The sequence below is a fragment of the Coenobita brevimanus genome, chromosome 51, assembly GCF_032717465.1.
Source record: "Coenobita brevimanus isolate Jiangsu-jjx chromosome 51, ASM3271746v2, whole genome shotgun sequence".
Lineage (NCBI taxonomy): Eukaryota > Metazoa > Arthropoda > Malacostraca > Decapoda > Coenobitidae > Coenobita > Coenobita brevimanus.
Window position 1 is genome coordinate 31,429,723 of NC_137004.1, and position 14,222 is coordinate 31,443,944.

At 46.1% G+C, this 14,222-nt stretch overlaps 1 protein-coding gene across 1 annotated transcript in view; it reads right to left on the reverse strand.

The window, feature by feature from the left end:
- The window catches only part of IntS1 (integrator complex subunit 1), a 57,476-nt gene that overhangs the window by 39,111 nt on the left and 4,143 nt on the right, over positions 1 to 14,222 (reverse strand). Inside the window, exon 2 of the mRNA XM_080272780.1 lies at positions 12,534 to 12,715. Within this exon, the coding sequence (XP_080128906.1) occupies positions 12,534 to 12,715 (182 nt within the window). The remainder of the gene's footprint in view (positions 1 to 12,533; positions 12,716 to 14,222) is intronic.

Below are 14,222 nucleotides of genomic sequence, written 5' to 3' on the forward strand. Positions count from 1 at the left end.
AAATTCCTGCTTGGGAAATGGTATGGCCTAGAAACGCGACGGTTTTTGCGGCCAGGACACATTTGGCTGGATGTAACTTGAGGCCTGCCTGGCGAATTCGGGTAAAAACTCAGCGGAGGCGCTGCAAATGATCGGCCCAGGTTTGGCTAAAAACGATGACATCATCAAGATAGGCCAAACAGATCTCCCAAGTGAGGCCGCTTAAAACAGATTCCATCAGCCTGGAAAACGTGGCAGGGGCATTGCAGAGGCCGAATGGCAGGACATTAAACTCATAATGGCGGCCATTACTGGTAGAGAAGGCCGTTTTGCCTCGATGATCCGGGTGGACTGGGACCTGCCAATATCCAGACTGGAGGTCAAGGGTAGAAAACCAAGACGCCTCGTATAGGGAGTCTAGGGAATCGTCGATGCGGGTAAGGGGAGTAGCATCCTTAATTGTGACGTCGTTCACGCGGCGGTAATCGATGCAAAACCGCATCGTGCCGTCTTTTTTTTCACTAGAACGACAGGGGAAGGACCACGGGCTGGTGGAGGGGGAAATAACACCCGCCTCTTCCATTTCGCGCACTTGGCGGTCTTCCTCTTCTCTCTGTCGGGGGGTTCTTCCGTCGGGAAGGCTGTCGTATCGGAGGGCCTGTCGTATGGATCTCGTGAGACAGGTACGTAGTGTGTCCTATATCTGCGGGCCCTGCCGCAAACAAATCCTGGAACTCCAGGAGGAGGCGGCGTAAGGCGTCTGACTGTTGGTCGGAGAGATGGTCAGGGATGGGGGGGAGGGGGGCGGGGCATTGGGGGGGGACGGGACGCAGGGCTCGGCTTCTTCCATCTCTCCGACGATAAGCCCTTTGGGAAGGGTGAGAGGGGATGGTGCGAGATTGGCGATGCGAATGGCAGCGCGGTGGGGGGGGAGAAAGGTAGGGGAAATGAGGCAGACGGAGAGGGGTCCGGCAGGGAGGAGGGGGGAGAACAAAACGGATGGGCCCGAGGGCCTGTTCAGGGGCACCCAGGCCTCGTGGTGTGAGGGGATGGTAACAGCGGCGGAAATGGTGGCAGGGAAGGAGGGGGCAAGAGTGGGGTGGGGTGGCGCGGGGGAGGGGGGAGGCGAAGAAGGGGAAAAGAAAGAGTGCGGGGGGGGGGGGGGGGGGTCCACCGGCCGGGGCTGCGGCGTGCAGGTACAAACGGCTGGGGCGGAGCGGGGTAGGGGGTGGAACTGGAGTTGTCGGTTGCGACGGTCGATAGTGGCTCCGAGTTTTTGAAGTAAGTCCAGCCCTAAATAGCCGTCATAGCTCCGGCAGGAGGAATCAAAAATGATGAAGGGGTGCTGGGTAGATACTGGTTGGTGGGTGTCGACCCGTAGGGCCCGAGTTTCCCCACGGATGGGCAGGGGGCCATCCCCCGCATCTATAAGGTGGGTGGTAGTGGGGCGGAGCGGCCAAACCGTGATTTGTAGCGGGAGAAATAATGGCTGTAAAGACAGGATCTGGCTGCTCCCGTATCGACTAGTAGTCTGGCCTTCACGCCATTGATTTTCATTTTGTGGTACACTGGGGGGCGATACTTAGGGGTGATGGCCCCCGCCACCGTGGGTTGGTGCGGGGGTGGGCCTAAAAATCCAGCTGGTTAGGGCTCTCGTGTTCCTGTTCCTGCTCTAAGTCTCCTGGTGGGGGATCGTCTGCTGGCGCCAGCTCGTCCCCTGGGGCTTCGCCTTCTAGGGCGGAGACCTTACGCGAACCCGGGGTTGTGCTTTTGCGGCGAGCAGCTTTCAGCTGGTCCCGTACGTCATGAAGGGGGCAACGGGAGTTGCAGGCTGTGAATTCCCACGGGTTGATGAGAATTAAGTTTGGGTTGTCTCGCGGGGTGGGGCGCCGACGAGAGGGGTACGCCCTGGGTGGGCTAGGCGTCGGGGTCGGGCTGGTGTGGGGCAGGGGCGGACGTGGTGCGGCTGGGGGAGCCGGGGGCCGGATGGGGAATTTCTTGACAACATTGACTTGTTGTGGAGGAGGGCAGGCGGTCAGGAGGCACCGTATCAGCTGTATATCCCTATCCATGTCTCCTGTCGGATCGTGGATAGTAAAGTGTTGCTTCACAACACTTGGGAGTACTCGGAGCAGAGTATTGAAGGTGTGCTGGTCCCGGGTTTCTTCGTCTGATTCCGGGTAGGCAGCAGTAATCAGGCTTCTTGCCTGCAACAGGGTATTATCTAAATCCCTGTCATAAGTAAAGCTATCCAATTTGGATAGAGCCACCACTTTCCCTAATGATGGGGTGATGGCTTGGACTGCGAACTTGGTGAAGTTCTGCCAGGTGAGTTCTGGGACAATTTTTGGCGCAATGTTAGCTGTGGCTTTACCCCGTAGTGGAAGTGTGACTGCAATTGTTGTTGGTCATTATCGAAGCCAATATCCAATAAGGGTTTAACTATTGCAAGATATGTATGTATGTCATACTGGTCAGGGTCAAACTTGGATAACTGGACGTGCGGTTTAGTTGCCATTTTTCCAAATATTTCCTATTTACCTCTCTTCTACGCTCAGATCTAGAACCACCGCTGGCCACCAGTGTAATGCTGAGTAGAATTTGGCTCGACTTCTCGTCCCAAATCAACTCAACACAGAGCGGGGTCCTCTTTCGAGACCGGAGCTAGTGCAATGAAGAGAGGCAGGACATAAAAACTTTCGGCAACACCATACACGTGTATTATTTCAGTTAGGCACAAGACATTTCAGCAGACATTACATCACAATATAGAGCAATACAAAACCTTATCTAAAATATTGTGTATCTCGCAGGATACTAGCTTCCTAGATATTAATGACAATACAACAAATCTTAGTATTAGGAGTACAGTAAATACCCGTGCGCGCGGAGCGCGTGAGGGGAGAGAGGGGGGGGGTTTGTGATCTACCAGGAGGGGGGGGGGAAGTAGGGAGACACGGAGAGTGACTTAGGACGGCGAGGGGGAAGTTATGGTAATATTTAATGAGGCCCGATATTAACATGGGAGTTTAGGTGTTTTCTGTTGGCAAGAATTCTTTGACAATTAACTCTGGTTCTTATTTGGATTTTAAGAGCGGGGGTGAGGAGTGGAGAGAGTTTTTTTTAGGGATAGCGTGCGGAACAGGGGAATATAGTTATTACTCGCTGTCCTCGTTGTTTTGGTGACACTAGGTTTCCGTCGGCACAGCTTATATATTACCCATCTCCCCGGTAGGTTATGTAGACTCGCACTTCCCAACGCGTAACAAAGTCGGAACCCTCGTAAATTCTATTCCACTATATTACTCAGAGCTTAGCCAATAGCACTCCAATAATGTGTTAGTCTTTCTTTGGGCTCTAGAGAGAAGTCCTTAGAAAACTTCGGGATGACACTCGCACGTATCTTCACTTGAGGTCTCTACCCACATTCTCACCCGTTAATGGAGCATTATGTCCTGGTTTACCCCAATGGAAATTACATGAAATTACTGCACTAGTCTTATTCTAAGAGGACAGGAGTCACACTTAACCTACTTCACGATTATTACAGGATCACTCGTATCTCTCGTGGAGAGAAACACGGTTACCTCAGTGATGATCCGGTCGGACTGAGGGCGTCGTCAGGGTAGGGCGAGCCGGGAGGGCACGGGGCGACTCGCTAGGGCGTCCTCTCACGTCCAGGGGTTTCCGGACTGGGCTCCGGACTGGGGCCGAAGAGGGCTAGGAACCTCTGGGTCAGGTCCCTGCGTCGCGGGGGCGTGGTGAGGTCTCGCCCGGGTGTCCTGGGGCGGGCCGGAAGAGGCGACGGACTGCGGTCTCCTATGAGCAGGGGCGCCGACAGGGGAGGACTGCGGCAGCTGCTGTCACGGGGGCCCGACAGGTGGGTCTTCTCAAGGGCCTCGCGCAGGGAACAGAGGCCGGGGGAAACAGGGAGGTCTTTCCTCCTTACTATACCCTGGGAGCGACCATCGATCGTCTCCACCGGGGTGCTGAGGGAGCGACCGTGGATCGTCTCTACCTGAGCTTTCAGGGAGCGACCATTGATCGTCTCTACCTGATTTTTATGGGAGCGACCATAGATCGTCTCTACCTTGTTTTTATGGAAGCGACCATTGATCATCTCTACCGGAGTGCTGAGGGAGCGACCGTTGATCGTCTCTACCTGAGCTTTCAGGGAGCGACCATTGATCGTCTCTTCCTGATTTTTATGTGAGCGACCATAGATCGTCTCTATCTTTTTTTAATGGGAGCGACCATTGATCGTCTCTACCGGTGTGCTGAGGAAGCGACCGTTGATCGTCTCTACCTGAGCTTTCAGGGAGTGACCATTGATCGTCTCTTCCTGATTTTTATGTGAGCGACCATAGATCGTCTCTATCTTTTTTTTATGGGAGCGACCATTGATCGTCTCTACCTGGTTTTGATGGGAGCGACCGCTGATCGTCTCTACCTTGACACTATTAGAGCGACCATAGATCGTCTCTACCTTAGGGGCGCTGACTGGAGTATAGTTTCTGACTCCACCCCTAGCTAACTCGGTGATTCCGCCACACGAAGGTAGTGTCTTTCGCCTACGGTGGCGGCGGCGTGGTGGTTGAGTGTCACAAGGGCGCACGGCCCGGGCTGACGTACGCCGCTGTTGCCCGGAGTGGTGGTGGCTGGCGGCGGCTACTCTGGGGGGTCCGAGTGGGGGTGTCGGCATTCTTGAGGGCAGACTCCACTGCTCCTGGTCCGCCTCGATGTCGGGGATACTGCGGTATTCTCCGGAATATTCCAGAGAATCGTATCGGTCAAAGCCACGCATTTCAGTTATAAATGAACAATTTTTACAGGGTGACTCAAGAATGAATCTCAGATACAACTCTGAAATATAAATGAACTACTGTAACACAGTAAAATCATCTGTCTGACTTGCTATACAATGTCATTATAGTATTGCAGCATGTTCATGTAACTGAATCACAGACTCTTCACTAGGAGATAACATATACAGTCTCTGAAGGCATACCATTTAACTATGAGTAAACTGGCTAAAATGAATCTAATAACCTCTTCATGCAGCAGTACTCTTATTACTTATGTCACGTGACTATAAAAAGGTATGGGAAGCCCCTGTTCCCCCCAAATGCCGAATGTTATTTATTTTTCTCTATATACTTTCTGTTTTTGTACAGCAATGGTTAAGGATATTCTTCAAAATCATGCTCTCATACAGTAATCATCATATGAAAAAATGAACCTCTTATGGTAATTTCCTTGTTTCTCCCATTGTCCGTTACCCTTAACCTTTCAATCACTGCCTTCCACATATTCTCAACCTCTACCCCCCCCCCCCAACTGTAGCCTCCCAAAAAGAAATGAGCCAGTTTTTGAAGCCTCATACATAGTGTCCACAAGTGTACTTACTGCCACAAGGGTTGGTAAACATGGTGATCCAGATTCATCAATGTCATCATCCCATTAGCTTACTGCCAACGAAAATATTATGGTACGGTAAAGTGGAGTTCTATCTACCTATCTATCTACACCCAGACATCTTAATCCCATAAGGGGTGGCCACAAACAAATTGTGTCCATGTCGCCCTGTCCACTGCCATTTAACTGGCCTCCCCACAACTTACACTTCACTCTCTCATATACCTCTCCACTCCAACCTTCCATCTCATCCTTGGTCTCCCCCTTCCTCTTCCTCCCATCCACCTAACTCACATACACTCTCCTCATTAGTCTCTCACTCTCCATCCTCTCCATATGGCCAAACCACCTCAATATATTTCTCCTAACACTTTCTAACACATCCACATTCTTACCACAATGTTCCTTCACTTCCTCGTTTGTCAGTCTGTCTCTCCATGTAACTCCACATGCTCCTCTCAAATAACTCATTTCTACTCTTGACTTGTCTCCTTCCAACAAGGGCCAAGCTTTGCTTCCATACATTAAAGTGGGGATCAAAATACTGTCATGCAGCAACTTTTTTTTACTTCCATGCTCATTTCAAAAGTTCTTATTACTGCTTTCAGTGAACTAGCACTTCATCCTCCAACCTTCCATCCTTACTTATCACACTATCCAAGTACTGTACTTAAATGCATTCACATTTTCCATTTCCTCACTATCCAGCCTCACAGTGCATTTCATTACTCTTGAAGACCACAATTTTACTCTTCTATGCATTCACCATTAGATTCCATTTTTTAAATGTTCTCCTAAACTCATTACCCAAGCCTTGCAATTCCCCTATGTCTTCACTTAGCAATACAATATCACAACAACAGTACAGCAAGTTACTAAATACTGCTCTCCTCATTAGGGCCACTCCAACCAACATCCACTGTCCTACCTTGTATCTCTTTTATAACTCCATCCACATACAAATTCAACAACCACAAGAACATGAAACATCCCTGTTTCAATCAAACATTCAGATAGAAAAAAATCATTCAGTTCACCATCCACATGTATTGCAGCCCTAGAACCCTCATACATTATCTTCATGGAATTCAGCAACTTCCTATTTACTCCATATGTTTTTAATATTTTTCACAGTCCATGTCTATCCACTGTCATATGCTTTCTCCAGATCCTTGACAGCATCATACGTCTTCTTTCCTTTCTCTAGAAACTTTTCCACAAAACACCTTAGAATGAATATCTAATCTACACAACCTCTTCCCATCCTGAAACCTCCCTGTTCTTCTTCAACTAATTCCTCTGCTACTTTCCTAACTGTCAACAACCATCCTATCATATCATTACACTACGAAGACAAATGCCCCTATAATTACCACACACTTCTTTCTCACCTCTTTCTTTGTGCTGGGGAATAATTAAACCTAACTTCCAATCCTCCGGGATTCCACCTTCCTCCCAGGCCAACCTGCACATCTTCCATAACCATCCTACTACCATGTCTCCCCCATGCTTCAGCATTTCATCACTCACTTCATTAATCCCTGGGGCTTTCCCCGTTTTGATTTTCATTTCTTCCACTACGACCATCCTACTGAACTCTTCCTTCCTTCTCATCTCCCTCCTCTCCTGGCCATTCCCCAGCCACTTACAGTCACATTACTTTCAGTCTCTTTGCCGCATGACAGTGCGGCAAAGAGACAGAGGTTGAAGGGAGCCAGTATGAGGAGGAGAGTTAATGAGACAAAAAGCCTTTGACTCCACCCTATTGAGAAAAGTTGTATGAGGGAAGCGTCCCCACACATAATGATTGTACTCCACACAGAGGAGAATAAAACCAGTGTATAAAGTCAACAACTGAACAGAGGAAAAGAAGGTAGGAGTCAGCTTAGCACACCTAATCTCTTGGATGCAGATTTTACAAGAGAGGTAATATGATCTTTCTAAGATAAATCCAGAGAGAATGAAACCCCAAGTATATTTAAGGATGATGCAGGATTGAGCTGGATATTACTAAACATTAGTAGGTATTCCTGTGGAAGATTTTGTAAGGTTGATAGGTGTAAGAACTGAGTCTTTGATGCATTAAAAACAACAAGGTTACTTTTACCCCAGTCAGAGATATGAGCCAAGTCAGACATTCGGTGTGCCATGGTCTCGTCCCTTGTTTGTTGAAGTAACTGCTGAGATGGACATTGCGGGAATCAAATGGAAAGGTGAAGGGTGGAATCATCAGCGTATGAGTAGACTGGGTTACATGTACAGTGATGAATAAAAGGAAGAGAGTTGGTGATAGGACAGAGCCCTGAGGAACACCACTGTTGACATATCTAGGGAAAGAACAGTGGCCGTCTACAACAGCAGCTATAGAACAACCAGAGAGGAAGCTTTAGATGAAGGAACAGATAGAAGGATAGAAACCATAACAGGGCAGTTTGGAAATCAAAGATTTATGCTGGACTTGAATGAAAGCCTTTGAGATGTCAAGTGCAATGGCAAAGCTTTTGCCAAAGTCCCAAAAGAAGGATGACCAGAAGTCTGAAAGGTAGATGAGAAAATCGCCATTGGAGCATCCCTGACGGAACCCATACTGACGATTACAAAGAAGGTTGTGATGGGAGATGCTTTAAAATTTTTCTGTTAAGAACAGACTCAAAAACTTTTGAGACACAGGATGTTAAAGCAACTGGGTGATAGTTAGAGGGTTGGGAATGGTCATCCTTCTTTGGGACTGATTGAATGAGATCAAACTTCCAGCAAGAAGGAAAGGTACAAGTTGAAAGACAACGGCGAAAGAGTTTACCTAGGGAGGGTGTAAGCACAGAAGCACAGTTCTTGACGACAACAGGAGGGACCCCATCAGGCCCATATGCCTTGTTAGTATTGAGGCCAGTGATGGCAGAAAATACATCAGTTGAAGACATTTTAAAGTCAGCCATGAGGAATCAGAGGGAGGATGCGATGGAGGAACAGCACTGGAATCTTCTAAGGCGGAACTGGGGGAGAAAGTCTGAGCGAAAAGATCTGCTTTATCAGCAGAGGAAATAGCTACAGAGCCATCACAGTAGAAAAGAGGAGGGAAAGATGATGAGATAAAGTTGTTAGAAAGGCTTCTGGCAAGATGCCTGAAGGAGCAGGAAGAATTTGAGTTGAAGAGTTGAGAGCATTTGGTATGGATGAAATTATTTTTTAGAAGAGCGAAGAAAAGACTTAGCATGATTCCGAGCAGAAACATACAAAAGATGTGATTCAGCGGTGGGTTAGCTCCGGTACCTATTATAGGCCCTCTCCTCGTTGTGGACAGCATTAGAACAAGCGAGATTAAACCAAGGCTTTTTCTGCATTAGTCAAAGGAAAAGGAAGGAATGTATGCTTCCAGGCCTGAGAATAACCTCTGTAATGCACAAGGCAAACTCAGAGGGTTTCCAGTCATGGAAGCAATAATCATCTCAGGGAAAATCAAAGAAGTACTGGCTAAGGGCCTCCCAATCAGCAGCTCCAAAGTGCCACAACTGACGTTTATTTGGGGGGTCCACGGGCCATACTGGAGCAATAGGACAGGTTAAGGTGATAAGGCTGTGATCGGATGAGCCCAATGGAGAGGAAAGATTAACAGCATAAGCAGAAGAATTAGTTGTAAGGAAGAGGTCAAGTACATTGGAATTCTCTCCAAAGCGGTCAAGGATACAGGTAGGGTGCTGTACATGCTGCACTAGGTCATTAAGGATAAGAAAAGATGTAGGCTTGTTCACCAGATGGATCAGTGAAAGAAGAAGAGAGCCAACAGTGGTGGTAAACACTGAAATCTCCCAGAATGTAGATTTCAGAGAATGGAGAAACGGACAGGATGTGTTCCATCATACAAGACAGATACCCTATGCTGACTATCCTGGTAAAAGGTATCCTGGGGTATACAATTCCCACAGGCACAAAAAATGCACCTAGGAGCTGGGAGTAGAAATAAAGATACCCTCACCCACAAAGAGGATCTAAGGGTGGGTGAAGGTAGAGGGAGGCTGAGATTTTCACCATCCAGTGAAACAGGTAGTGGGAAACTGTTACCCTGGGTTGCCTATCCAGTGTAAACCTCTTTCCAGAACATTTTCTTACATTTCCTCCACTTTACACTCAAATTCCTTTCAAACTTCTCATCCACCCTCTTCTTGCTCCCTCTTATTAATCTTTTCATCTCCCTCCACTTCTCTATGTATAACTCTCTAGTCTGTCTCTCAAATTCCTCCATGCTTCTGCTTCCCACCCACTCACTATATGGTTTCTTCCTTTGCACCACAGCTTGTCTCACCTCTTCATTCCACCATGCTGTTCCTTGCATCCACTTCTGTCTTCTCTTCACCCCACACACCACCTTACATGCTGCACAGATTTCTTCTGAGGATACCCTGCATCCACGCTGCACCTCCCCCATCTTTTCCAAATCATAATTATCTACCCAATCATCCCTCCACTACTCTCTTATATTCCGCCTTTTTATTCCATCCTCCTACAATCTTTCTACTCTCATTATATAGACTGAGTCCTCTTGCCCTTCTCTCCTTCTATTCATCCAATGCATTTGTACCCTGACTCTCACCACCACCAAGTGGTGGTCAGACAGTCCACATCCTCAATCTCTGTATGATCTCGCATCCAGCACATACTGTATATGCTCATTCTCTCATCCACACATACAGAACCAATCACTGCCTTCCATTCATCCAGCTCACTACCCACCCTTATCATCACCAACCATGTATACCTGTAGACCATTTTGTGCCTAAAGAGGGTATTGGCATTCACCAATCCCTGCCCCAAACAAATGTCCACTTGAGCACTACCATTCTCATCCACTTCTTCATGCATGCCTCACTCACCAACTACTCCATCTACCTTCGCATTCCCTACTTTTCCATTTAAATTTCCCACCAGAAACACTCTCTCACTCCTCTCAAACTTTTCCATGCACGCTTCCACATTTGCCCAGAACTCTTCTTTCACTCTGCTTGCAGTTTTCTGTCAGTGCATATACACACACAATCATCCAAACTTGTATTCCTGCTTTAAATCTTACCCACACAATTTGTGACCCAACTGATTCATAAACTCTTATATTCTTCTGCCATCTTTTTCACACAACAATACAGACACTAATCTTTGCCCTCTTATTTTCACCTATTCCTGTACATATACCCAATCCACATGCTCGATCTCTCACCTCTTCATTTAGTCTCAGTTAATCAACACATGCTGACTTTTGCATCCTCAGGCACCTGGCCAATCTCTCTCTCTTTCACCTCATCATTCACACCCCTTACATTTCGCGCTGCCGTCTTCACCATGTCCTCTGTGCGGTCCTTGGTCGTCACCTGTAGGTTTGTCTGGGTCCTTGGCATTTTGTTTGTCTTTTTAGTTATTTTGTTTTCTGGGGAGGAGCATTAACCTTCTTCCAACCCACTTGCTGACATGTAGGGAACAAGCATGAGTTGGGTAGGCCTATATGGTTACCACTCAGCATATTAAATGACTTCCAGGCTTACAGGAAATCATTTGGCTTGTCACTCAATCACCCTGGAGTAGCCCTACATTGAAAGAGTGTATGATGGCCACCCACCAAAGTAACTTGGCAAAAGTGGAGTTGCCACGCCTTTTACCAATTTTGCAGCATTGATGAATCTGGGCCCAGGGTGAACCATTTACAGGTATTCGGATTGTGGCTGTCTACATATACAATAATATGACAAGTTTCTTCTGCGGTGCACCATTTTTTTGGTATGCCTTTTTTTTTTCCTCTCTCTCTCACTTATACCACAGGCCTGTTGTTTGTGTACTTTTTTTTTTTTTTTTCCCCCACAAAAATGTAATATGCAACAACAAGCAGAAGCACTATATTTCTGATTAGATCAAAAGAACTATATTCATAAAAAATTAATGATACAATGGCCTTATGTATAGCACCATAACACTTTACAGCAGACCCTTGTTTTACAATGAACAGGTATACGATGAATTGCTAACATGATCATCATGATTCCATATGAAGCTTCACTGGCTGATGTACAGGTATATCTCGATATACAATACCCCTAGATGCGATACCCCACCTTAGCAATGGGGGTTGAAATACCACCATACCCTGCCTAACTATGGCAAAACCCCAGTTTAACAATGGGTTTTGAATTTTAAAAACCGATTTTGATGTTATTTTAAACTAAAATTGTGTGTTTAGGTTGATTTATAAACTGTTTTTAGATTTATATTAATGTGTTTTAGCCATAGGTGGGGTGAACATTGTCATTTTGGGGTGCAGTTTACTAAGCTTGAATTTTCCAGACGATTTTCAGATTCTATTTGTTGGTTTTAGTGAGTTATTTACAGTACAGGTGTTAGGCTTAGGTTAGCTTCTTTTACAGCTGTTAGGCCATTTAGATTGGTCTTAAACTTGTTTTTGGACTCATCTGGGTGGGTTTAGGACTTGGTTAGAGGGGAAACCCAAGGCTCAAAAAAGTATCCCCATACATTACATGTCAAATCTACCCTGAGATATGATACCCCACCTAACGATGGGTTTTTACTTAACCAACTGCATCGTTAAACCAGGGTATACCTGTATGATCACTAGTTTCACTTATACGGAAGCATACAGTCATTTATTTGTTCCAAGATGGCCTTTAAACTCAGTCAGTATCAGATGTGTTAGTGTTTGTTATGGAACAATAATGTAGTGTTGGACTTCATGCAGCAGAGTGAAGTGCAGTGATGTGAAACACCTACCAGTTTAGGTGAGTTGGAGCTAATTTTAAAGACATTTTTGGGGGTAAGCAGTAAGTGATGTGCAGTGAAGTGAAATATATAACTTCCACTTTAGGTGAATATGGCCAAAAATGTATCTCAAATGAACCCATGTTATAATCAACTTGATATACAAGAAATACTTGCGTGATAGATTTTATCAAATATATCCTCATTGTAAAATGAGAATGTGCTGTACATAAAATGAAAGTGTGCTGTGCATACAATGAGTGTGTGCTGTACATAGCCAGTTCCTGAAGTAAGAAATTCTTAGCTTGAGATTATTAAAAATATATTTTGATATTCTGGATCAAGTACCCAACCGCAAGGACAGACTGGTGGGTGTATCATCTCACCTCAACTCCAATATGCTCCCACTCCTCACTTAGTAAGTTGACCATGTCCCCGGCACTCTGCTTGCCTCCTCCAGCACGCACTCCACCCCCACCACCACCAAAGCCACCCTTTGCTTTCTTCCCCAGCATCCCTGATGACCCACCACCGCCATCTCTTCCACGCTCGCCAGATGATCCTGTAACTAAAATAAATAGCAATATATATATATATACAGAATGAATAAGTAAAATCCACTTGTTGAAATGGCATTTACCATGAAGATACATCAGTTCTGGCACACCTTAGATCTTCTTCAGGCAGGAAGAAAATGAAATATTTACAAGCAGGGCATTCACCATCCACTCACTCGATGAAGTGCTGCTCTCGGGTGTCTGCTCTTTCCTCTCCTTCTTTATTTACTTCCTTCCTCTTCTCTTTCTTTACTTCATTCTTTCCTCAACCTTCTGCCTACAGGTCAGTTTATATTCCCTCTTCTGCCTTTCCTTCATTCTTTCCTCTTCCTTCTCCCTATGGGTGACTCTACACTGAGTGACAAGCCAAATGGTTTCCTGTACACCAGGAAACCATTTACTACATGGGTGGTAACCATATAACCAAATTATAGTGCCTGGTAGTTTAGATGGTAATTACAGCGCTCCAATCAGATTGAGCCAGTGAACGTATATATCCAAGGGATGGTTGGGGTTTACTGCTCACATCATCATGCCACTCAGGGATGAGTGAAGCTGGTCACTCCGATCTTAAATGTCAGGACCAGCTTGCCTTGCCTACGCTCCTCCTGGGGCAATGTAGAATTGGATGACGGATGGATGGATATACAATAAGACCTCACTATAACGGACTAATTGGGGCCCAAGCCATTCCGAAAAGTGCGAAATTCCGATAAAAGCGACATCCGTAACCTGGACTTGTTCCGACATAGCAGACACTAGTCCGGATCGCATGATTGATTTTTAAACTGTTCTGACTATCCTTGCTGTACTGTACTGTGTTATAATTTCACTACATTAATCAAATGGTTTAATATATATACAGTATATATAATAGTACTGTAAACTGATAAATATGTCTTTTATTTATCTTATTGTGGTGAACATTGTTGAAGTGGTCAGGCAGTCCGGACGGCTTCTGGCTTTTCCGACTTTTTCCGATATATAGGAATTTAGTCCGGTAGCTCCTCGATTCCGACAAAAGCAAATTCCAGGCTACTGAAGTCTGTTATATTGAGGTTTTACTGTAGTGTGTACAGTCAAAGACAAAAGTCATGTCGTGAAATTTGGTGAAAATATCTACTGAAAGACTATAGTTTTGGAGCGGTCTGCTTTGTGTTGAACGATCGGTTGGTAGCACTGACTTCAGTTGCCATTTGCTCCAGGTGACCAGCCTGTGGATGCCAGCATATAATTTTTTTGTAATTTAACAAAACTATCTATCTATCTATCTATCTATAGCCCGACGCCCTAATCTCGCAAAGGGTGGCCGCAGACAAAACGCCTCCAAGTCGCTCTGTCACCCACCATTTGACTACCCTCCCCCCAACTCACCCCCCTCTCCCTCATATACCTCTCAACTCCATCCCTCCACCTCATCCTTGGTCTACCTCTCCCTCTCCCTCCCTCCACCTCACCTACATACACCCTCTTAGTCAGTCTTTCATTCTCCATTCTCTTCACATGTCCAAACCACCT